General features: G+C 41.0%; 2 protein-coding genes across 6 annotated transcripts; both read right to left on the bottom strand.

Moving 5' to 3' along the window:
- Nucleotides 1-13: 13 nt before the first annotated feature.
- On the bottom strand, nucleotides 14-21863 carry LOC110953010 (protein KIAA0100). Of its 5 annotated transcripts, none has more exons than XM_022196813.2 (41): nucleotides 21700-21863; nucleotides 21011-21143; nucleotides 20740-20866; nucleotides 19410-19459; nucleotides 19164-19305; nucleotides 18964-19082; nucleotides 18796-18856; nucleotides 18536-18722; nucleotides 17112-17235; nucleotides 16883-17007; nucleotides 16716-16783; nucleotides 16500-16636; nucleotides 16094-16212; nucleotides 15508-15701; nucleotides 14987-15284; nucleotides 14236-14441; nucleotides 13074-14124; nucleotides 12786-12977; nucleotides 12181-12383; nucleotides 11818-11936; nucleotides 11507-11730; nucleotides 11205-11395; nucleotides 10893-10992; nucleotides 10571-10770; nucleotides 10182-10479; nucleotides 9935-10092; nucleotides 9570-9776; nucleotides 8415-8514; nucleotides 8069-8251; nucleotides 7824-7945; nucleotides 7558-7713; nucleotides 5803-5924; nucleotides 5536-5716; nucleotides 5327-5413; nucleotides 5133-5141; nucleotides 4209-4319; nucleotides 3989-4124; nucleotides 3431-3555; nucleotides 3243-3344; nucleotides 1473-1607; nucleotides 14-1216 (listed from the first exon to the last, which is right to left on the bottom strand). In XM_022196813.2, the coding sequence occupies exons 2-41, from the start codon at nucleotides 21079-21081 to the stop codon at nucleotides 1031-1033; spliced, it is 6726 nt and encodes a 2241-aa protein (XP_022052505.2). In that variant the 5' UTR covers nucleotides 21082-21143; nucleotides 21700-21863; the 3' UTR covers nucleotides 14-1030. The 5 variants fall into 5 exon arrangements, with proteins under 5 accessions (XP_022052505.2, XP_022052501.2, XP_022052502.2 ...); XM_022196809.2 differs by having other exon boundaries at nucleotides 16094-16248; nucleotides 21700-21862; XM_022196810.2 differs by lacking the exon at nucleotides 21700-21863 and adding an exon at nucleotides 21420-21649 and having other exon boundaries at nucleotides 16094-16248.
- A 534-nt stretch (nucleotides 21864-22397) lies between these two features.
- On the bottom strand, nucleotides 22398-26016 carry glod4 (glyoxalase domain containing 4). The gene is made up of 9 exons (XM_022196816.2): nucleotides 25850-26016; nucleotides 25606-25655; nucleotides 25370-25490; nucleotides 25143-25287; nucleotides 24363-24499; nucleotides 23920-24006; nucleotides 23706-23819; nucleotides 23512-23598; nucleotides 22398-23411 (listed from the first exon to the last, which is right to left on the bottom strand). The coding sequence occupies exons 1-9, from the start codon at nucleotides 25937-25939 to the stop codon at nucleotides 23346-23348; spliced, it is 897 nt and encodes a 298-aa protein (XP_022052508.1). The 5' UTR covers nucleotides 25940-26016; the 3' UTR covers nucleotides 22398-23345.
- Nucleotides 26017-26150: the final 134 nt, after the last annotated feature.

A 26150-nucleotide genomic window follows, 5' to 3' on the forward strand; every position in this document is an offset into this window, starting at 1 on the left:
CCAAACACCGAGAGACTATTACACTTTTTATTGACAGATAAACGAGAAGCCACAGAGCTGATAGAAACGTGCTGCTCAGATATGATGCTTTCACTGACACGTTCAGGGCTTTGATAGAAATGCGACTTGAGGCTGGAGCAGCATAATTATACACAACAGAAAACAAGTGTGGTTACAAAAATATCAAAATACTTTGCATAAAAAGTGCTTTAGTGTTGAAATTACAAAACTCTGCCATTAGCTGCAAGTGATTTTTTTTGTTGCCACAATACCATCAAACCAAGTGCCACCTTTATTTTTACAACACGTTTTTGCTGCTCTGTTCTTTGACATATTGCACTGAGGTGAGGTACAGTAAAACAGTGAGCTGAGTGACATATAAAATAGCATCTTTTGTTTTGTTTTTATTGGGAACAGGCCTTCCTGTCAGGGCGACAGTCATGCAGCCATGATCTTTAAGCTTTAATTAATAAAACATATTCTGATATATTTATTTCACAATCTCATTTCAAAGGTGCTTCTGATTAAATCCTATTTATTCTAGCAGACTTTGTGATATGCAGTGTTTTCCCGAGCCAGCAGGAAAAAGTTGATCTCAGTCTGGCATTTTGCAGAAGCAGAGGAAGCAGCAACAGCTACAAGCCTTCCTTGCTACATTCAATGTAACCTCAGTGGTGGTTGCCCCAGAAGTTGCAGAGTTGACGTAACGCAGACTTGCATTTAATGGCACACGAATAAACAAGATCATATATATTTGGTCAAAATGGCACCCTGGTAAACCCTGGAGCTGTCTGAGTTCCCTGCAGGGATTCATTTCTGAGAAAACACCAGGAGAAACTTTTCAAAAACAAGTTCAGCAGGCTCATGTGACATAGAAAGTTACCCACCCCCACTACAACTACTTGAAATGCTCCACCGTTCACAGCCGGAGTGATATTCTGACCCCCACCACCATCTGCTTTCTCCCCTGCAGCTGCTGTGGACGGTCATCCAGTCAGGTTTATGGCTCCGTGAAAGTTTTTTTTCTTCTTCACTTGCGTCGACTAAAAATGCTCTTCTTGCTGGAGCTCTTGTCTGCGGTGCTGAGGCCAATAAGAAGTCGTGCTTTCTCGTCTTCCTCCTGCTGCTGCAGGCTGTTGTCTGACTTCCCTTCAGACGTCTTCCCCCGCAGGTCTGAGCCTGAAGCCGGCTTCAGACGCAGCTTCTCCTTTATCATCTGAGCAGTGAGGAGCAAAAAGGACAAGTTTATAAATACTGAACGTCTTGGTGTCAGAGCAGATTTCTACACTTTCTGCCCCAAGTTAATGGTAAATAAATTAAAACTCTTAAAAGGTGCCCGGTGTGTTTGCTATGACGGATAACTTTGACTTGCAGGAAAATCTAACAAATCACAGACTTCAAATTGCTCAGGAGAGCCTCGTGTGTGGTTTTACATGAGGAGAGTCTTTAAAGGAAGGTTGAATTTTGTGTACCTGCGCCACAAGTGCTTTCCGGCTGTCCCTTTTCACAGCCATGGCGAAGTCGAGCCACGTCCACGTGTTGTTGTGATACTCCAGACAAGGCAGGACCAGGTTCAGGTCCTTCCAGTCCACACTGCTCTTCTCTCCCTGAGGAACACCAACATTACACAGTAAAACATTACAAGATTACAGGAACATTTCCCCGGGAACAGGAAAGAGCTTTAATTAATAACTGTAATGACTTTTTTGGTGTTTGGCAGAAGAAACCAGTTTCAAATTAAGTAATTTGACAACCTTAGTAGTAACAACTGCACGTTTACACACCTAGCAGATTCAGACCAACTCTGATTGGGAGATGTGTTTCTGGATGTCCAATGTTCTGTTACTCTGAGCCCCAAAAGCTCTGCTGTAGAACATATTTGGCTCTTTAGCTGCTAAATGTCAGCTGCGAACTGTTACTAAGTGAGGTTTTTTGCTTCTGAAAATGCTGCAGAGAACCAAAACATCTCATCAACAAATAGTTTAAAGATTCTTAAAAACTGGAGTCACATGAACTAAGATTTCTATTTATGTATGCTGAAAAATCTTGCTGTGGATTTTTGGAAGGAAAGCACTGTGGCGGCAGCAGGTTTACAGGTTGTTCAGTTGCTGGACAATCTGTCTGTGTAACCTTATAAATAAAAAGGAACCCGTTTATTAGCTTAACACATCTGTGTAACATACAGAGGGCATGCACAGTGATTCATACATCATTAAGAAAATATGGCACAAAACTGGCATAATGATCAACTCACTCACTAACTCCTTGCTTTGCAATGTTAGACCCGTTTTGTTTTGTTGTCATAATGCGCCATTTACTGCAATAAAACTGGATGGCAAAGGACTGATAGAATGAGCCTCTCATGGCTGCAATGATGCATCCATCCATTGAGAAGTATGCTTCCTTGTGTGAACACCAGGGACTTTACATAGACTGTATAAAAGTTCAGTGTTGCCACTGTGACATCACCCGTTGGTATTACAGACTACTGTTCTGAAGGCTTAAGTCTGGAATATTGTCTTCACTATCTTGTTCTTTCAAAACCAAGTGAAATAAACAAGGTGTGGATCTGACTGAGAACTTGCTCATTTGGTAAAAGCTTGCCAACCACATGGTATCACTACCCTAAAACATGCCCTCTTTTTTATCTATTTTACTCTAAAATGACAAATGAGCATCATGCTGTGTTGAAGGAGATTTGAAACCAGCAACTGAGACAATATGCTCACTAGGAAAATGTCTACTGAGGTATCAAATTAAGGCATAGGGGCCATTTTCTCATAGATTTCAATAGATCAAACTTATTTTTGCAACTGGAGGAGTCTCCCCCTGCTGGCTGTTAGACAGAATGCAGTTTTGGCTTCACTTTTTAGACCCAGAAGCTACATCTATCTTTTAAATCTACAATATTACAGACAATTACGGACACCAAAAAAAGCTGTGTTGAATGAGAAGTTGACCTTATCTTGCATTTCACCGTCATTGGCAAAATATGGTGATTAAAAGTATGAAATGCTCACATACATGCAACAGACTGAAAATCAAAACAATAAAAATGAACAAACAACGTGACAAGAAGCCATGAATATGGCGTGTTTCCACAATTTGAGGTATTTGCACAAATAACCTGAGCTGTTTTTATAGAAAGATAGCAAAACAGAATAACCACGCGAAGTTTTATTTCTTTGTAAAACTCCTTATCTATCATGGTAAACACTGACTGGTAGAGCTCAGCGACCCACCTTATAGCTGACACACAGGGGCACTTGGGGAATCTTGATGTAGATGAAGGAGTTGTTCATGGCTGCTCTCTCCTTCATCTTATCAATGTCATCAACAGGATGCTGAGGGAGGAAATTAAACAACATTAGTTTGTTTTGTTCTACAGCAACTATCTGAAAATCTGAGCAAATACAAAAGGCACTCCAACCTCTGGAGGTTTCCTGAATGACCTCCTGACCCCGGCGGTGCGGTTCAGTCCCTGGGTGACACCTTTGCTGGGGCCCATAGCACCCATGGTGTCCTCTGACAGCGGCCGAGGCTTGACAGGGATACCTGTGACACGGACCACATTAGCATCAGCACTGTGGCCTCTGAACCCTAAACCTTATACTCCCACTGAGTCACACACACACACACACACACACACACACACACACACACACACACACACACACACACACACACACACACACACACACACACACACACACACACACACACACACACACACACACACACACACACACACACACACACACACACACACACACTTCTCAAGGTCATATCGAAAAGTAGCAGAGCCTCATCATAGCTCAGAGGGGTGACATAACACAGAGGCCATTCAACACCACACATGTCTGGGAGAGAAAATGGAAACTATTATTGATCGGTCAGTTGGTATAAATTGCAGGCTGCTGGCCACACAGAGATATGAGGATAAGTGCTACTCATCTTCCTTCTGTCATATTAAGGGCTGTTGACATACCAGTAGTAACCAATCTAAACTTGTCTTCTTCATCGGTCACCTCCTCCTCTTCTACGTTTCTGCCTGGGAAGAAAAATCCCATCATCCGCTTGAAGAACTGGTACATCAGCTGGATGGTGAGAGGAACCACATTCACCTGGTCATAGAAAGAAATATTAGAGAGATATTCAACATAATAACATCTACAGGTGTTAAAGGGGCTACATGTGATATTCCTCACCTCAAAGTGCTCCTTCACGGAGATTCCTCCCACTGGGGGGCGCACTTTGCTGAAGATACGCAAAGCAAACTGCCGTCCTGACTGGCAGGTACTCTGAGGCCGAAGTACGACCTGGAAATAACGAGGGCGTTAACATCACCAACATAAAACTCTAATGAAGAGGACACACACTTTTATATGCAACAAAATGCATTACTGATGAAATGAAGGCATGAGGGACAGGCAGCACCATAAGGTTAAGTCAACTCTTAACCCTCGTGTCGTCCTGCCCGTCAAATTCACCCGTTTTACAGTTTGAAAATGTGGGAAAAAAATACAGATTTTCACAGTGAAAACTTCTACATTTTTCAACATTTTGGGGACATTTTTGAACATTCTTTGTTGGAAAAAAATAAATGTAAAAAAAAAGTCTCTTTAAGAACATTCGGAAAAAAAAAACTTGATTTTTTCTGAATGTTCTTAAAGAAAATATTAGAACTTTTACTGATATACGTAATCATTGTAGATATTTCTAGTATTTTTTTTGGAAGATTTTTGATCATTTTTTGAAAATATTTAAATTTTTTATTATTTTTTTTCATTTTTATTTCTTGCCAAAGTTGGGGATTTTTTTAAAAAAATAAAAACTTTTAAGGGAAACTTTAAAGGAATTTTATTCCTGAAGGTTTTGCAAATTATTATAAATTTGGGGAATTTTTTGCGGAATTTTTGGATTTTTTTCAGACAAGGGAACAATATTTTGTGGCGTCGTAAATGTGAACAACAGGAGGGTTAATGGTCACACATGCGTCGATGAATCCTTGAGTGTTTCATGCAACAAAATATATGACACTCCAAAGAGCGGATGAATGGTCCCATCTGGACAAACAAGATGGAGTCAACATGGACACCACAGTCTTGTCATTATACCAGCAGTGTACATACCCTCACACGCTGCACAGAGGAAACCAGGCGTAAATATGTTAACACAGCTTCTTTCATAGTTTACAACAAGATTTAGTTGTAAAGGAGGTTTTAATGGTCAGACTTTGGTTTGGTGTACAATAAAAGCTACAGCAAACTCCAAGGAAGTAAAATAAAACCTTTGAGCAGTGGAACCTGAAAACTGATTTATTTACCTTGTATGCTGCATTTGGCAGCAGGTTGTTCATTGTGAACCACCCGAGCTCTAAAAGATGCTCCGCTGTGTCATCAGACTTGTTCAACTGTGGGGGGAAAGTTTTCCAAAAGAGAATATTATACAACATCTGTCATGCTCTGGAAATGGAGCAAAGATCAAAAGTTAATTAATTTAAGGGCTCAGTTTGGACTACCACCATCTGCTCACCTTACTGTACATGAACCTCTGCAGCTCCAGCTCTGCGATACCGAGCTGTCCGTCCTCTTCAGTCAAACACCAGCGAGCCTGAGCAAAGTAGATCTCCGTTCTCCTCACCACACTCACATCCTCTGGGGGCTTACGCAGCTCCAGCTTGTTTGCCCGCTGCAGCTGGAAATCCTTAAAACATCTGGAAGACAGAGCGCATATTTAGTTTTTTCTACCCTTGTGCTACATATTCTCAGCGATGGCTGTGAATCTGTGCTGATGTGAGACCTGATGAGGATGTTGAGCTCTTCGCTCTTCATCTGCATGTCGTTCTTCTCCTGGTTCAGCTGGTTCTGCAGTCGTGTGTTGATCTCTGTCAGCTCATCACAGCTCCAGTCTTCGGGCAGCGCCTGCAGGATGATGAAGACAGCAGATGTTTAACGAGTTAATGATTCAAGCATTGGACTCCACCAAAATGTCAAAACCTGGTGCAGGCAGTGGCCATAATGCTCGACAGCGCTCAGTTCATTCAAGGCTCCAGACTGCAACATTTTTGAGAGTGTGTGAATAGAAATTTTAACCGGTCGCATTCGTGACAGTGAATGACGATTGTTAAGCTGTGTTGGTGTCGCTGTATTACTTTTATAACTTCAGTGGCTCCGTCAGTCCGTCCCTGCCTGGTGGAAAGACAAGCTGCTAAATTGATGTGTGTTAAAAAGATAAAGTGATTTGTCGCTGATTATTTAAAAGAAAATGAGGGAAGAGGAGGTGGACAAAGAGAGGTCCGACTCAGACACACCCGATGATCAGAGAACAGGTGGAGACAGGAAGAAACTGAACCAGTGAAGGGAAAAAGGCAATTTATTCACTTACAATGGCTAAAATAGAGGGAGGGTCTCAAAATTAAATCAACATTAATCACAATAACGCTTTTATCTTTGCACCATTACATGAACACAATCTATTGTGGTATTTACGCTTAAAAATTCATGCTTATAAATGCACATACATGTGCTGTTTTTTCTGCTCTTAGAAAAAACTGCAAGTAGAAAAAAAAAATCACTCAGTTTCCTCTAGAAAAAATGTGACATTAGAATGCCCTAGTTTACTCTTTTCAAGTTCATTTTTGGTCACACACCTGTCTGAGCGCACCACAGCCACCCAGCTGCAGCCACAGCAGCCTGCCATGTGGGGCGTTTAGGGAATGTAGGTAAATGTGGTGTCTGTCAATAAGCAGATGTTCAACAAGATGTTCAGATGTGTTTTGTCTGTGACAAGGTAGGGGGTGCAACCAACTGAAAAAGTTGGTTGCCGTGGTGCTACTGGTGAAAAGGTTAGTCTGGAGCCCTGTCACTTGAGGACTCACCTACAGAGGATCTGAAAGCTCACTTCTTTCCAACTCCACACACCCAGAATTTCCTCATTTTCATACATGTAGACCCAACTGCCACCAGACTACTTTTTCCACATATGCAGTAGTTTTGGTGTATTATACTATGACGCATACAACTGAATGAGTTTCCCTTTAAGGGCATGATTTAACAACCAAAGTTTACCGTTTGCCTTAAGGGGGATCTTTCCTATATTTAAGGCCTTTCATGGCTTCTTTCCCAGCTATAGCCCTGATTTTTAAGTACTGTACACACCAGTATGTACTTGGAGATCTTTTGTCTTTAACAAGGGCCTAAACTTGAGGACACACTTTTATCAGAAAGACTGTCATTTATTTCTTGAATTTTTTTAAACGTCAAGCATTGTATTGGTTTTTATACATCAAATTGTGTTTTTATCCGACCTTGCCTTGTTTTATTCTGCTGCCTTCATATGTAATCTGGATTTTGAGAAAATTTGAGATGCTGACATCAAGAGAGCTAATTATGAATCGATAGATGGGTTCATTTTTTCTGTTCTTTCACTCATTCAATGTCAGTTCTGTACTGTAAATGTCACTTCAAGAATCAAGCTTCTTCTCCTACTTGATTCATTCATTCATGTCTAAATAGTTTTGAAAAAAATTAATCAATGTCACATTGTGTGGCTCACCCTGATGTTGGAGTAAATCTGTTTCTCGAGCCGTCTGATCTGAGCAAGGTGCTGCCTGACTGCCTCCTGCAGATGCAAGATGCTGCTGCGCTGCTCCTCGGGGTTACTGGAAATTTCCAGCTGGAAACGCACTCGCTGCTTCTTCTCACTGTGCTCCTGGAAACACCGGAGGACAAAAATACAGAGTGAGCAAAGATGAAACACTAGTAAAGACATGGAAATGTTTTCTAAATGGGAACCATTAGCCTGCTGATGCTCCAGTCTACCTTGCGTCTGGGCTCCACGTGTAACAGCAGGTTGTTGACGATGTCCAGGATCATAGCATACTGAACAGGGTTAGTGGATATCTCAAGGTCGTGGTGAATGAGAGTGAAGGTATCCACAGCCCCTGGAAAAATAACACTCTTTAAATTTCATTGTAGAGCGACTCAGTGGAGATTTGTAAGATTTCTTTGTTGTGAAACTTTCACCACAGATTTAAGATATATGTTCTGTGGATGCTCAGACTAACCAGCCTGTTTTTTCAGCAGGTCCTCTTTCTCGTGGTTGTTCCTCAGCTCTGGTGGTTTGATCTGTGTGGCCAATTCTGGGTTGATGTCATGACTGTAACTGATGTAATGCATCCGGCAGCTACAGCGAGAGATGATTCGCTGAACCTGCTGAGCCTCGTTCACCTGCGCAGGCTGGTTCCAGTCTACGGTTAATCAAAAGAAAAATCAACAGCACATCAGAATCACTTTACAAGTGTACTTTAAAACATAAATTTGATGATATACACAGCACACAGAATCCCTAGAGCATTCAGGCAGGTAGGAGAAGGCCAACATAAGGTGAGGGAGAACAATCTTGTGTCGTACCTGTGGTGGTGCTAACCATCCCTCCCACTGCCTGACCACTCTCCATCAGCTCCAGCACAGAGTCCAGGTTACGCTGTCTGTGCTCCTCAATGTTTTTCACCTAAACACAACCAAATGAAAAGCAAAGAGAAAAACCTGAGCTCATGATGGTGACTAGTTGAGGAGAGCATGAGGAGCAGGGCTTTCGGCCGCTCTGCTCCCAAACTCTGGAACTCACTCCCACCGGACATTCAAAATATTGACTCTCTTTTCAAATCCAAACACAAAACTCATGTGTTCAAGACTATTTATTTGCTATAACTGCCTCTTTCTTTATATATCTTTCATTAATCCTTTGTATGGGTTTTATCTGTCCTGCTGCATGAGGGCTTTTTTTGTAAAGTGAAATTGGGGTCAAGAAAGGTGCTTAAAAATAAAATATATTATTATCACTAGTCGAAAAATTACAGCATGTTATACAAAGGCTTCAGTTTACAGTCACTTTCATTTTCACATTTAATCTGCCAATTTTTTTTTCAAAAATAATCCTTGTGTGTATGAAATGTAAAGTTTGCACATTACAACTTCTTAGATTTCAACACGACATTTCCAGATGTCGTGTTTTGTTCATTCAAAAGTCCAAAATTTTGAAGATATCCAGTTTAGAAGCTGAGAATGTGTGGCCTTTTTTTATGCTATTTATGCTTAAAACAATTGATCAATCATCAAAATGGTCATTCAAGTGATTGCGTTATTTTCTTATTATACAATGTTACAATACTACAATTTAAAGAGACATGCTTGCTATCTGAAATGAAGGCATATAATAGTGTTACAGTCCAGCTGTTTAGATTTTCTCACTGTAAAATTGTTGCTTCTACTTTCCAATTGTTGTTGGAGCTTTGACCTTTTCAGTGAAACTATCCAGTATTTCTGAATCTTGATATTTATTTGTAATGGATTAAAACATTCTGAGATATATTGACTACAATTTGAAAGGAAATTTAATACCACTGAAATTGCACCACTCAAACAAATGTGATAAGGAAAATAAATGTATACACAGTATCAAAGCACAGATCTATGACTGTGTTAATCTGTGTATAATTAAAAGGTGTGCTTTGCTGAAACCAAGCCTTTAATACACAGTAACTACTAAGTGAGAGCTGAGCCTACCTCCAGCCACAACTGCCTGTCCTCTTGCTCAGATGGGTTGGGCTCCATGGTGGCAAAGTACTGCATACCATCCAGAAGACAGGTCCAGGTGGTCTTCTGCTTCAGGGTGTCGTTGTACCAGGAAGGGTGATGTTCACACTGCAGCAGCTGAGCCTTTGCCGCAGACACCAGCACACAGCCTGCCGTCTCCGTGCCACGTAACATCATCTGGTTAGAGAAGGAAAAAAGAAATTAAAACACTGGGACACTCAAGTAATCGATCTGCATTTAAGACAGGTTTGAGAGAAACATTTTGGGTTCAGTCACAGAAGTTTTTACATGAACTTAACAAAAGGCTGCAGGATGAGAAAAGACCAAATTCTTACCTGACAGTTGACCAGCTCAATAAACCAGTTGCGGTTAAATACATCATCGGTCTGACAGGCTGCGATGCCACAAAGCTGGTCGCTCACACCCGAGTCCTCTTCAGAAAACACCACAAACTTGTCTGTTTCCTCAATCAGCTTCTGCAGCATCGATGTCCCTACAAAGCAAAGTGGAAACGAACAGAAGAAGATTAGCGGATCTAAAAACTGAGCTGTTGTCTTTTTCTTAGTCAAGCAACTTCCTCACCTTCATTTTGACTTTTTTCTAACCGATTGACAGTGGGTGTCACCGGTGTGGTGGGAGCTGTGGTAGGAGAGTAGTTAGAAGGAGAGCGTTTCAGCTTCTTAGTCTGCAGCTGTGTATCGATCCTCAGACCCTTCAAAGCTTCAGTGGAGAGATTTCTCTTCAGTACAGATGCCTTTTTGTAGCCGTCATACAGCCCAAAGGCTATGTTCCTATTCGTGGTGGTCCAGGAGGCACGCAGATCCACCAGCCGCAGTTTGTGAGTGTAAGAGGCATTAGTCTCGTCCTTCGGGTTCACCTCCTGTCAGAAACATTGAAAGACCTCTTATTTGTTCATGTAGCCACAGGGAAAAAATGCATCTAAACTCCAATCTTCAGGCTGTGGTCTTTACCTCCTCCATGCGGTTGCTCTGTCGCTGGTAGCTGAGGGACGACAGGCTGAGCAGGTGAGTCTTCTTCACCTGAGCGTTGATCTGGTGGTCGGCTGTCTCATCCCAGGTGGAGGCCATCAGGTGGACTGTCACCTGAGAGAGCTCGCTGACCATCTGAGTCACATTCCATTCAGAGATCAACCTCCTCATCACAGTACCAGCTGAGGAAACATACAAATACACACATGCTTCAACACAACAAAACACGCAAACCATTTCATGTGTTGTTGGGAGTGTGTAAGTAGGAATAAACTGCTTTGACTGAGTCATATCATGCTTTTACCCTGTGGAATAAGTCTCTGTGCTCCTCGAGTGAAAACATGGCCTTTGTTGCACTCCACTTGGATACCTCTCTGCTGGGCAAAGGAGGCCCAGTAATGCACCTAAAGATAAACAATACAAAGGAATACACACCAATGATAGATAAAAACAAAACAAAACACAGGATACAGTACTGAAATAACCACTAGAGTTCAATTCACATACTGTACTGTGTAAAAATAGGGATTTCCTGGTAAAAACATGGAACAGATTTTCAGTGGATGAATGCTGGAGGGCTGTTAAAAAAACAAAAAAAAAAACACGAAACACTTACTTGTAGTTGTGGGAAGGCAGCTGTGTAGGACATCTGTTTGTAGTGCTGACCAAGCTTCTTGCGAACCGGCCTGAGGCTGTGGAAGAGCTTGCCTCTGCAGATTGGTCGAGATACACTTGTCCAGGTGGCCCAGAAGTTCTGCATCCAGCGCAATGTGCTGCTGTACAGCAGGATTCTGGGCTGGAGGAGTTCTACAAAGAAAAAATACATGTAACTCCACAGCAAAACACATTCATAGTACTAACTTTCAAGAGTGAGAGTTTACCTTAGCTATGTGGAATATTTGATAAAGCTGCATGTACCTGTGCCACAATGCTGGTTAAGGTCCATGGTGATGGAGAGGTTGAGGTTCTCAGAGCGAAAGGCTCTGTAGGAGTCATGAGGTTGCCCTGAGGTCACATCTGCAGTGTTCTCTGCACAGCAGAGCATTACAGCATGGTGGTCATGGGGGTTACCATGGCAAAGCCACTGGAGGTCGAGGGTCATACACAGGTTGGGTAGGTGCAGAAAACAGATATCATCATACCTGGTATAGAAAGAGGAACATTAATTCCTGAATGGTTCTGTACAAATAATGCTTCCTGCTAATTTTACCTTTAGTGGCTTCACTTACTTCGATGCTGTCCTGACATTTACATCTAAATCCCCTTTAAAAACAAACTGCCCAGGGTTCCAGTCAAAGTTGAGCTTAGTCCATTCCCAGTGCAAGTTTTCTGTAGTATTATACGGGTCCTGTAAGAATGCAGGCTTACATTAATCAAGAATCTTTCCAATTTTTTTATTTAACATCCCATAGTTCTGCTAATGACCAAAATGACCAAACAAATAATAATAATTAAACACAAACATGTGTGCATGGCCTGAAACATACAAAATAAATTGAAAAGATAAGGAAACATAACTTTCGTGACCCTCTCCTGAACAGAAATACTGAAAATTGACTAAAACTGAGTTAATAAGATGTACTGTATTTTACCTCTGTAGCTAGCTGATGCAGATTGGCCTGATCAATGTCCATGACCCAGCGCCCATGCAGAAGGAGACGACTTTTGTCCCACCAGGCCAGAGGAGGTGAGGGATCAACTGTGGGTTTGGTGAGCAGGTCCACTGACTGTCCAACCAACGTCCAGGCCGGGTCCCAACACGGCCCCCACACAATAGTGTACAGAGAGATGGTGGCTGTAGAAAAAGAATTGCACAGTTTCAATTTATGTTTCTTTTAAATGAGTGAAGCTCACAGTACGGAACATTTAGGCTGCAAAACTGTAACGACAATATTGATCATTACCCTTTTTGTTCAAATACTTATTATGATTCAGTGGCATGAGTATTATTAGCTAAACATAGTGTCCAATTTGGCTTCAACAGTGGCTACAAACATATTTTTCAAACATCTAATTCCTGTTTTACTAATACAAGCTTCCTCTCTTTTCTTCTGCTTTTTATCTTCTGTTTTAGACACAAATGCTTAAATACTCAATTCAAAAGTAGTGACTGAGGCTATGGAACTTTCAGGAGAACTGATAATGAAAAACTAACTTTCACATATGCAGATGGGACTATAATGTACTCATAACTTACATTTGAAATCATAGTAGAACTTGAGTGGTGGCATATTCCTGTGGACTGTTACATCTCCCCACGGTGGACCAAGTGGGACAATCTCTTTGCGATGAGCTCTTGCGTGTCCGTCCTGCTCGGTGCCGATCAGACGCCCCGACAGCTCCCAGTCCCGGATCTCAAACAGATAGCGAGGGTAGTCCCGAATTCTCACTGGCACAAAGCAATAAAACAGTAAATCACTGCTGTTTTAAAATTAAACTGTATGACCTTTCATAAAATGCTTTTTTCCACTTTAGCTTTACCTACCCAGAAAAGCAGCTAGTTTAAACTTGACTGCTCGGCACCACTGGACCACCAGAGGGAGTCCATCTCTGGGGAACGGGCTGATCCCGTCGATGTCCCTCAGCTGCTCTCTCACCCTCTCTGGCCCATGAAGAGACTGATCAGCCAGGACTACTAGCTCCAAGTCCGACACCGTCCAGGTCAGCAGAGATTTCCTCATGGGTGTGTTCGCATATAGACGTCGGGAGCGCTGGATGTAGATCTCAATGTGCTTTTTCTCCAGTGAACTATACAGCTCTTCTATCTTCCTGGCAGGCAGAAGTTCTCCGTGCTGCTTGCGCAGATCGGCCACCTTCTTATCCAGCAGCTGCAGACGCTTTGCACTTTCTTTGCTCTCGTCCTTCATCAGCTCATAATTGTCTCGCAGCTTGATTTCAAAGATGTCGTCCAGGAAGACAAACGAGAACTGGCTGATTTTGAACACAAGATCAGGAGGCAGGTGCTGGGTGGGTGAGGCCTGGCGTGAGGAGCGATGGAGAGTCTTCAGCCACTTCTGTACACTGATGGCCATGTCAAAGGTGTTTGAGAAGTTGTATTGGTAGGGGAACTCGACTGCCATGGAAGGGCAGGTGAGCACCCAGACTCGGTTGTGAGGAGTGGTGAGGAAGGGGAAAGTGTCTCTGTGCAGCTGCATCTCAGTCAGCTCAGCGTGCGTCTCCACATCCAGGCCATTAAAGGAGACGATGTTGTTGCCATCAAAGCTGAAGATCAGTGATGGGGAGCGTATGTGCATGGAACCAGCATGCTTTGAGACCGAGAGGGAATCGGTGTGCAGCAGAATATAGTTCTGCTCGCTTACATGTGCTGTTAAACGAGTGCAGCCCAGCTCAACGTGGACACACAGGACTCTACTCTGACCTGACACAGCTGCACTGTCTTTCACTGTGGCTGGTTTGTCTTCATCTTTCTCTCCTCTAAGGATGCACCAACAGGCCTGAGCTTCAGTCATGTGCTGATATAGGACCATGTGTTCTGGTGGCGTCCATTCTAAACTGAGTTCCTCTTCACATTGAACCTGATGAAAGACATCAATAAAACTATTAACCCTAAAATATTCTGATACATCTACGACATCAACACAGAAATTCATTCAGCACAGAGTAATTAAACTTGAAGATCTGATTACCTGTAAGGTGTGGGTGGTGATGTGGTAGCACACAGTTATTGTGGTGAGCTTAATCACAGGGTTGAGGGTTTGGGAGGCAGGGCAACATGTTTCCATGTTCTCTGTGAGAGTCTTAACCACAGACAAACTCAACCCCTGCAGAGACACCCTGGAGCTCTCAGCAGAGTTAAAGACTCTGAGGGTGTCCATCCGCAAAGACACGGCTCCTGCAGAGAACACAAGTAGATCAAAGACAATAATTAAAGGTGATGACAGACTGCCAGACTTTGTTTATGTTGTGCTCTATGATGCAATAGGGCCTTTGGAAGAAGAAATCTGGCTAATTACTTATTTAAAAAAAACAAATGCAACAAAGAAACTAATTATTTTAAGATTACTTTCTGTTTTTGCACTGCATTGATTTAAAAGTCTAAATCTCAAAGACATGCAGTTAATTGCCACGTAAGAACAAACTCTCTCCTTTGTAATACTCAGGACTATACAATGTTTGGGTCATTTGGTCAAAAACAACTTTAAGTATTCATGATTTATTAATGTTGTTCTTGCACTTTCTGTCAATTGTAATATATTAATCGACTAATCATTTCAGTTCAACAGACCTCATATTTCAGCTTTAGAGTCTAATCGGCCTAAAAGAAAGCTTGAGACCAATATAAACAGTAGATTCACGATCTTTCTTTTCAGTCAAGTGCCTTTGTGCCACACCATACATATGTCCGAAATACAACATTTTCTCCAAGTTAATTCCTACCTGCCACATTAGAGACTGTGAACACATTAACATCCTCCAGACCACAGTTAAGTTCAAAAAGCAGGTGGAGTTGAGAGGAGGGGCTGGGTTGGACAGCATCATCACTGGAGGGAGAAACTACAGCCACATCTGACAGCTGTGGCTCTGTGTCATGAGTAACACACATGAGGGACAGCAGGCGAGACAGACACAGTGCACAGGTCTCCGACAGCTCCACTTGAAGGCCTTTCAGACTGGACTCCACACTCAGACTTGGGGACCGGCTACTCGACTCCACATGTGGTCGATTCAAACACCCCTAGAGGAAGAAGAGATTAAAAATACATGAAAAATTCTGTAAATATCAATCTTACTAAGCATATAACATACTTCAAACAGCATTTTTTGATCTGATTTGAGGACTTCCAAATTAAAAAAATCCAAGAACTAATGATGTAACTACGTAGATATATGTGAAATATAGTCCGAAATAACATTATTAAACATGTTTAGAAACATTGCCTTGTAATTTCTACACCTACCTGAAGACTGAGGGAGTCCAGAATTAGTGCCTCCCCCCACACATGTTTACCAGGAGGGTGGGGCGCCTGCTGGATGTGAGACCCCTGACCCACTCTCCACCAGAAGTTGTCGAGAGACAATGAGGCACGCTGTTGCACATTCTGCGACTCTGCACTTTCGTCGTCGACTTTAATGTCAAGAAGATGTTGCAGTTCTGCAGACACAAAGAACATGCACTCATATCACAGCATCACTTTGAGGTGACTGAAGTGATTTAAGTTTCTCCGATAAAGCTGCGAAGAGTAGTAGAAAAAGTTAAGTTAATGTTTAACAAAAGGCACCCAGAGGAAAGATGTTATCTAATCCAGTTTGGCATGTTAGAAATAGGCTGACCTAATAGTTGCATACCATTAAGACCATCAAGATTTACTGAAAGAAAATGTGCTTTAAGAATAGCACCTTGATGTAAAGTCATTATATTAAGTGCTGCTGCTTCTCACAGAGTGTAGATGTTACACTCAATGCCCTCATTTTGCAGCACTGCAACAACATCTTGTGACTTTCACCTGCCTTTCTTGGCAGAATGTGCACGTGTGAAGCACGTACCTGCATTAGCAGAGAGGAAGCCGAGAGCGAAAGGCGTGGTGTCTCCCAGCTGAACAGACACATTGACATTGGACACAGAGGAGGTGATCATCACAGGAGCATCCAGGTGAGGAAGACGCCTGAGGAAAAGGAGGGTGGGCAAATAATCTAATGGACTGCACAACACAATAAGGTCATGGAAGCACAATACGGAATGAGTGATGCACAAGCACAAACAAACATGAATAAGGAAGAGAAGACAGCAAAAGGTGTTAGTAAAGTGTTTTCACTGCAGCAGAAAGAAGGACAAATTCCAATTATACAAGTAATCACCAGAAGAGGTCACAGAGAATGTGTGTTCACAATCATTTTAAAAATAATTGCAATCCAGCAATCTAAATCTCTGACTTTTACTTTTGCAACTTGCCTTTTTCTATGTCCTCCCTTCCCCCGGAATAGCTGTTCCCATGGAAATAGATTCAGCCAATGAGAGAACTCTTGGTGACGGTAGTGAATGATGCAAGTGTTGATTATGAATGACCCTGAGATGTCGATTGATGTAACCTAAATTTACAGAAACAAAGTCAAAATGATGAGTAATACACTTCTAAGAAAGTTTGTGACCATTCAGCATCTTTCTCACCTGCAGGGATGTCTTCAGAGTGTTCACACAAAGGATTCTTTGCCTACTTTGAGAAAGGAGAAGTCCATCTGCCAATGTAAAAAAAAACAAGAACGTGTTATTTATAGTTTTTTTTTTTTTAATCCAACTGTCTCTGCACTGCGTCTGGCGCCCAGCTGTCCACTAACCGTCGAGAAGGAGCTCCAGGCTGCTCTGGGGAAAGCTCAGCTCAGGAGTGAAGCTTGTAAGAGGAAGCTGCTCATCGTCACGTCCATAGCAGAGCTTCAAAGACTTCAGAGTCCAGTTCAGGTGTCTGTACGTATAGAAAAAGGGTCATAAAATTAATTTAACAGACTATCAAGTAATGCAACACAATTACTTGCAGAAAATATACAGCTGACTAAAATGCTGACTCACCGTTTCTGGCTGTGCATGGACAGGGTTACATTTGTGTTATCAAATTCCACATTGACCTTGTGGGGAATCAGCTGATGAAAGCGTTCCACAGCCTCAGTCTTGATGAATTCATTGTTTTCACACTCTGACAGGAGGCAGCATTACTGTTAGTCTCACATTGTTATGCACAGAATTTACAAATCTGTCAAGTCACAGACTGCCTAGCTGCCATTCGAGCTAAATGATCAGTTAAATAGTTGTAAAACGAGAGACAAGCCCACACACTTCTCTCAACATGTCATAAATGCAATCACATTTGGATTTGATAAGCAGTTTTGTCAGTGTGCATATGTCATCTGATGTGAGCCAACTGCAATTTGGAATATTCTGCAATATGCATATTATCTGGGATTACACTCAACTTTGTAGCTGTTTGCACAGAGAGAAGGCGTGTGTTAAATGTTGTAACTGACTGTGCCCAGAAATTTAAACCATCGCAGGAATTCTGGTCAAAAGTTAAGTCACTAATAGTGTCACTTTATTTTTGTCTGTGGTGTTCTGAAAATACGCTTCCCATGGAAATGCTTAAGCAAACTTTGGTGTCATTTCCTCTTTTTCTCCATGTTAGTGTGTATTCATATTGGCAGAACTGCCAGTCGTCAGCCTGACTGTGTTACTGGTGTTCTACTTTTAACAATAAATCATCTTGAAACTCAGTTTGAAAAAAAAAAAAATCAGTAAAAGATCTATAAATCTATGAAGAACTTACAAAAAGCACAAAAACACATTTAAATTGTATGCTATTTTAAATATTTGACACAATTTTCCACATTCTCTCTTATTTTTTCCCTTATAAATATGCTTAAATCTGACAGTGGAGGCTAAACCTTATTTATTTATTGTTGGGGATATTTCAAACACTCCCAGAGGTCTGTAAAGCGCTGTGATATGACCTTGTCTGCATTTTCTAGTTGGGTTAGCAGAACAGCTAAAAATATCACAGATGATGGAAAACATCCAGGCATTTTAGGATCAGATGTAAAGCCAATGGAAAACAGCTACTAGTGCAACTAGGAATGATGGTCTTGTGGATTTGCTACAGAGAAGCCTGATGATTTCTATTCATCTAACAGCTCAGCAAAGTGGACATTTTTGCTTGGATTATTGCACAAGACTTTCAACTTAATATCCTGTGATGGCAAAAATTGACACTACAAAACATGAATAAGAAAAAAATATTGATTGAAAACACAAGTTTGTCTTAAAAATAAAGGCATGGCTTTGATTCTACATTTCAATCAGAGGCAGAGAGAAAGTAAATTTAACTTGATAGATAGCTTGAAATAATAATCAGTAGCCCTGGCCAGCCAGTGTTTGCTCACATTGGGAGATAAACACTATGACTGATGATAATTTTGCCATTTCAGAGGTTAAACTTTGCTCACCAGAGGCATCATGATCTTGCTTTTTGTGGGAGACGGGGGGCAGTAGGAGTTCACTGAGGAACAGCCCCTCATGGAGCTCTGCTATCAGTGTCCTCACACTCAGGGACAAACAGCCTGGCTTCATCTCTGGTAGGCTCACATCTCCAGACAGCAGCAGGCTGAGGGCCACTTCAGCCAAACATATATCCTGCAACGGAGAGCATGTCATTCACACACATTCAATCACAAATTTCTATTTTAATGGCAGTAATTGCACTCACCAACTGACTGCTTTTCAGCACTTTGCTGCTCAGCTTGCTGACTGAGAAATCCCAAGCCAACCTGGAAAAAAATGGAACAACAGGGCACACATTTAACAATTACAGTTAAATTAATAGTTCAGTTGGATCTGCTGGACAGAAACAACAAACAGACATAGATGCAGTTACCTTTTACTCTGGTGGTCAAGCAACAAGGTGAGCCCTGTGAGAGTCATGTGCCACAGAGACTCCGACAGTGCCAGGTTCAGCACCATCACATTGATCGAGCTGATATGAAATGACAGCAGCTGAAAACAACACAGAAAGTGAGATATTGCCAACAAACAAATCAGTATAGCGAGAAGTGCTGACATAGTGAGACTTCATACTTGTGACAGAAAGCGTAGCTTTGTAGGGCTGACTGAAATCTTCCCTGACTTCTTCCCATGGCTCCTCTTCACCAAAGGTCTGAGTGGCGCCTGTAAGTCAAACCTAACTCTGGTTTCCCCAACACACAAAGCCAGGTATCTCCTGAAACACAAACATGAAGAAAATGTCTCACAATTAAAAAAATAATAATAACAATTATAGTTTAACTTCTAGAAATTACTGTGACAAAATATACAACAACTTACGGTAAATCTTGGTTTAGAAGTTTACTTGAAATCCATATTTTGTCAATTTCCTGTCAAAAAGATAGTTCTTGTTACAATACAGTAAGGCAAATAGGGCTGCAAGATATTGAAAAAAAACCCCACTGACATTGCAATATTGTGTGTTTTTGCAAAAATATATAGCGATATGAAAGCAAAACACATTTCAACTCTGATTTAAAAAGCCAAACAAATAGGTTTTACTCTGCTGACAGATGGCCTGTTTTTACTCAACATCATTCTTTTCTGGCCGACATATTTCAATACAACTGACTATTTCTGCACAATTACAGTCAAAATGATAATCATGATTTTACTGATCAGTAAGGTCATGAGTGGTCTATTCATCACTATCACTCACTGACTTTGGAGGCAAAATATTTTAATTGCACCTTCTGATTTAAATAAAGAGAGCACTGCTTTACCTTCCATGTTGTCCTACATTCCTGCAATGCAAAAATCTTTGCACCAAAATAAGACTAAAAATAATCTTCACCTGAATCAAATCCATATCCTAAAGTCTCATTTGCTGAACACCTAATTCTTGGACACAAGCTAAGGTAAAAGCTAGCTAGGTAGCTGTGCACAGAGAAGCCTCTAATCTCCACTCAGACTGGTGTGTGACCAAAAGATGTTAGATTTATCCAAGTTTAGACCAACTGAATTCATTACATGGGCTATAATAGATAGATAGATACTTTATTAATCCTGAGGGAAATTCGAGTTATTTGCAAAAAGACCTCTTTAAACGTTATTATTGCAGTCAGTCTTGCTAATCTAATAGTGGAAAGCCACAACCATGATCCCTGATTAATATTTCTTTAACTGAGCAACCCTGAAGCTGATTTTGCGTTTTCTTTTTTCAAGCAAATATTTCTTTTCATCGTTGCTACCATGTGCCTCACTCGGTGTGAACACGTGGAACTTGCACACCAACAAACTGTGCCTTGTAAATAAAGTTTTAAAAAAAGAAAATTGTGTATCTAAGAAGCCTAAAATCAGAGTAAATTATATCATACAGACTTCTCTTTTAGATTAGTCATGGAAAATGAGAACCATGTGAGTTTTCCTTTTCTATCCAGCAGCAAAAACAGTTGCAGGCTGTTATTTTGCCTTACTTCACGTTGCACTTCCTGTGATGTGACTATGTGTACAATGCAACATTGAATTGTGCTGCTCTAGCAAACAGCAAATTTGGCATACTGTGGGAAAGTGAACAAACAACATAAAATATGCTTTGGCTATACATGTACCCCTCACATGGGAGTGGCATGAGCTCACACACAAATGTCATGTAAACACCGAGTCTTACCAGAGTATGCTGGGGGTGAAACTGGATACTAACTCCTTGGACAGAAAACAGCCCTACTGATTTGATCTTGAGATCAGCGTTCAGTGCAGTCTGGAAGAAGCGCACAGCCAGGGTGCATATGAGCCACCTACAAGCACAAGATAAACACAGATTCTGTGTTTAAAATAAGGAAAATGAAGGAAACATGTGGGTGACATCTTGTAAACAGTGTCTGCAGCAGTTGGCAATCACAGTTACAGTGTAAAAGCTATGCAAGGCAGTATTTTCTCACCTGAAAACGACACATAGTAACAAAATCCCAAGCAGAAAAAGGAGAAGGAAGGATATCAGCAGGAGAGACATGGTGTCCCAAGTTGTTCACACCCAAATCTTGTTCATGGGTCTGGCTGCTCCTCTATCTGCCTCTGTCAAAGACGAACAGATGCACTTCAGCACTCTACAGTCAGGTGCTTCAGGAGAGGTGACACTGACCGGCTGCTGGCTAACACTGGTCAGTTAGCTCCCTGTCGCTGTATCTATCTGAGGCAACCTTTCCTATGCAAATTAGTATCCGTTAGTTGTGTGCTAACAGCTAGCTTCCCGGTGCTAACACTGCTAATTAACTACAGTAGTGTAGTTACAAACCGAATAACGCGTAGCTAAACTTTATCACTTAGCTAACTGTGAGTGAAAACCTTTACCGAAACTTGCTCCCCCGGTTAACCAGCCTCCGGTGGGAAAACAGCCACTCATTGCCGAGGTGTAGCAGTCCAGAGAAACCAAACATGAAATAGTTAAAGATGTTTGCCGCCGCGTCATCCGACAAAGAAAAAAAAAATCAGAAGTCTGGGCTAAATCTGGGCTAGCTTTAGCATGCTAACGCTACAGCTAACCCAGCAAGTTAGCTCTGTTTTGTTCAAAGTAGCTGCTGTAGTTTTCTTTCCTCTAAGCAGGCTCAGGTTCATTATCAAACCGTCTTACCCTGACATGGTCGGAGGACCGGCTGGAGGCCACACAGCACACCGGTACAGAGAGCGGCTCGGTGTGACAGTTAACTCCGCTCAGGCAGAGTAAACACTCCGGCTCTGCTCAGCTGGCAGCTCGGTTCACGGTGCTGCTGAGTAGTGGGAGTGGAGCTGGGAGTCCTCCAGAAACACCTTTAAAACAAATATTAATTTTTAACCAGGCATCAAGATCATTAACAGTTCACCTGCGCTCCATTTACACCCACTTAACTGACTCATAAACAGACAGGTACAGAAAATACTCAAACTATTTTTTTTATTTCAGTGACAAGTTTTATTCCAACCAGGTGACTGAAGATGCAGTTTTGCAAAGCAGAAGTTTCATTGTGACTCAACCTCTCGACTAAACATTTGCTTCTTTGTGATACTGATTACAATTTAGTGTAAACATTTTTCTCTCACACAACAGGATGCTGAATTGAATTTTCCTAACAGTTTACCCCCAGTCCTCTGCAGTCATTTGTTTATCTGCAAGTTTATGGAAACTTTACTGCCTGAATCCAACAAGATGAAAAAGAAAAAGTTGTACACAGTATGATTACCTCAACCTGTGGCTCTTTGTGCTAATGTATAATTACGAGCTTGAATATTCCAGTGTATACGGTGCTTTTGTGGCATATTTGTTGACTGTCATCGTTTGACCTCTTTAGTGACTTTACTCTTTTTTTTTTTTGCATACAAAAATTAGATTTAATAGATTTAGCGTTATTATTTTGTTAGTTATATTTAGATAATTTATTATTTTTGTTATTCATTTTGAGGTTTAGACTGTGGGTTGGAGAAAACAACCAAAGTGAAGATGTCAGTTTTGGCAATTTTCAGAATTCTCACAAACCAAATAATCAATTAATAGAGAAAATAATCAGCATATTATTCCATAGTGAAAAGATTAATTAGTCCCATACACTTTGGAATACACAGTAGTTCAAAATCAGCTCTACCTTAACCAAGCGCAACAGTCAAAACTAGATTTTACAATAACACACAGTAGTAATAATATACTCTATAGTATACTGCAATACTATATTAGTGTAACAGTTACAGTGGACATAGTTCTCTAATGAGAGCTTTGAATTTTACTTTGATACATTTGCTAAAGAAACATTTTAAATTCAGGATTTTTACTTGTAACAGAGTATTTTCATAATGTGGTATTAGTACTTTTGTTTAAGTACTTCCACCACTAATTACTTAAGCTACCAAAAGCACTAACTGGGAAATATACACTGCACAGGCTGTTAGTGGAAGCTCAACCGAAGTCCAATTGCTCCTGGTCACAATGACACTTTTCATAATTTATGAGCATAAACTGCATCAAATTGAGTATATTTGTCCACTTTTCTGCCGTATTAACAGGAACAACATTTATTGGAAACATATACCGGTACATCAGACTGAACTGGTCCATTTATCCTGATCTGTCATTGCAGCAGCACCTAATGTCTTGCATCAAAGGGAAAACATATCTCATACTCCCAGCCTATAGATAAGTGAGTTGACATTACAAGAAGATTTATGTTACAAGTGCCTCGAACAGCATCCCATCATCACATGAATGGGTGAGAAATCGACGGTGCAGTTTTACAGCCGAGCCGCTTCATCTCACGCAGCAGCCTTCTGTTTGTTTTGTTCGGCAAACCACTCGTCACTTTTATCCTCAGCCATAGCCTAAAAACAAATTAAGAGCATAAAGAGCACAAGCACAGTGAATATCCCAACACATGTTGCATATTTAATGTGGAGGGTGGAATTCTGGAGTAACGCCAACCTTATCAAGCAGTTCATTTCCTTTGGGGTCCGCCATGGACAGCTGCCTGAACGCCTCATCTCCCACAAAACAAATCTCATGGCCGTCCTGAAGAACAAAAAGAAAAAAAACCAACATTTGGCACTTGATATTTTCAACTAGACTCATTTCACACCATACTACAAAAAAAACTATGTTGTTGCTGATGCACTTACTGGGTCAGATAGGATGACCACTTCTACTGTGGCTTTTCCAGGAGTGTCCAGGCTGACTAGTGGAGTAAGAATTTTCTGATTTTCCTTTTTCATCAAAGCTTCCAGGTCCGGCAACTGAGTAGTATAAATAATATATGCTATATTAAAGCTGAAATTGATGCTATTTCTCAACAATTACTGATTTAAAAAGAATTAACCATGAGTAATACTTTACCTGCTCCCGTGGGCATGCAAATGCTATTCTCCCAAATGCTGTTCCATGATCAACTGTTCCACTGATGTCGTGGAGCTCGAGCTTACACTACACAAAGACAAAAATCACATAAACAATAAACACATGCATGCTAAAAATGCATTCTTTAGTCTCCAACATAAAATAATAAACACACACAATTAAAACCTTTATGTGTAAATATTCTAAACTCATTTTAATTTATTCTGGTTTAAAAAAAAGTTCAAGCATTGATGACATTTCTAAAGAAAAAGAGAAAAAAAAATCTCAGATACAACTTCGATTGAAATGTCATAGCAGTACAGTACACTATGCCCTAAAAAGACAAGCTGGGCCATATCGATAAAATAATAACGACACTTTATTAAATGATACAGACCACACCTACAGCTGCATTTCTAATCAGCAATAATTCTTTGACCCACTTGAGTGTCTGCAAATCCCATCAGGATCGTTTTCTTTTCCTCATTCTTGTCCATTATTTTCATTCCCAGGAATGTATTCCAGTAGTGGGTTGATTTCTGGAGGTCTGACACACCGAGGCAAACCTTCTGCACAGGATCTGGGAAGAAAACACTAAGAGTTAGTGACTAGTGAAATATAAGAGACGTAAATATGCTACAGAATGTTTTACATTACTGAAAGCTGACCATCTGACCAGAGTGTACTTGTGTGTCACCTGTTCAGTACAAAATGTGGTTATTTATTATTTCAGTATTTAAAGCTTTTAATTATTTTATTTATAATTTACAATTTATTAAAATCAAGCAACTCCTTACTAATGTGAAGCATTAACCTAATCTTATTTGGTATTTTTACTTGAATGAATGAAACTCCTTTGAGCACTGGATAAACTACGGTAGTTAGCACTGTTGCCTTGCAGAAGATCCCATGTGTACGTCCTGGCCTGGGCTCTTTCTGAGTGGAGTTTGCATGTTCTCCCTGTGCAACATGGATTTTCTCCAGGTACTCCGGCTTCTTCCCGCAGTCCAAAGACATGCTGAGGTTAATTGGTAGTTCTAAAATTGCCTGTAGGTGTGAGTCTGATTGTTTGTCTCTATGTGTAGCCCTGTGATAGACTGGTGACCTGTCCAGGGTGTCCCCTGCCTTTGCCTTAAATCAGCTGTGATAGACTCCAGCCCCCCATGACCTTAATGAGTATTAAGCAATGTACAGATAATGGATGGATTTGATGTGACTCTCACCATGAAGAGGCTGCTCTTTGTCCACGAGATAGAAAGGATATCCTCCAGGAGCATGGGTCAGATACAGAGACTCTCCTACCTCAGTGAGAGGCCATCCGAGACGTTTAGCATTGATCACAGCTTGGCTCGACTGCAGAGTGAGTCCCTAAAGCACAGACAAAGATACCTCTTTATAGCTTACATCATGTGTGCATAATTGTTCTTTGTCCATGCTAACTCTCACCCACCAAGAAGTCATTGCCAAGATGATACTCTCCTACTCCATAGTTGTATGTCAGCTCTGCAACAAAATGGTCATCTTCTGGACCAAAGCCAACCATTGTCTTGCTCCATTTCCCATCGTAGGGTCTGTATATGTACAGGATAAATTCAGGGTTAGTATTAGTACATCAACACTTGCATGTCTCAGTGTAACTCTGAGTACAAAGTTCAGCTGAAGTGTGAGTCGCCTCCTATTATCTACCCATTACAAGATGCTTTGCAGCCTTCCTCAAACTCTTCGTGTCGCAAAATCTGAAATAAAGAAAGAAATTGAGAAAATAAGAGCACATTACTAAAATATTTCTGCTCCTCATAACGACAACTGAGTATATAATCTCAGGTTGTGCAACAGTGTGGGTGAGATTATCCGATCAGCATCAACAAAAGTTATGCTAACCACTGGTTTTAGTCACATTTTGCACTTAAATGCAGCTCAGAAAAAGTACCTTCATGCCCAAAACTTCTCGGTAAAACGTGGCAGTTTTGGTCCTGTCACCAACTTTGAAAACAAAATGCAACGCTCGTCTCATGACCATTTTTATTGACAGATGTGCTATAACAATTACAACTCACAGTGCAGGGCGCGATTGAGCTTCCTGGGTGATCGATTTTTCTGTCATCGATTGGTAAAACGAAAAAACCAATTAGCAAAATGCCGGTATTACAAATAAAACTTAATTTTTAGATCTTATATCGTATAAAATGTTAAAGAATAGTGTCATTGTATGATTAAGGGGCAAGTGCGAC

The sequence above is a fragment of the Acanthochromis polyacanthus genome, chromosome 13 (assembly GCF_021347895.1).
Source record: "Acanthochromis polyacanthus isolate Apoly-LR-REF ecotype Palm Island chromosome 13, KAUST_Apoly_ChrSc, whole genome shotgun sequence".
NCBI lineage: Eukaryota > Metazoa > Chordata > Actinopteri > Pomacentridae > Acanthochromis > Acanthochromis polyacanthus.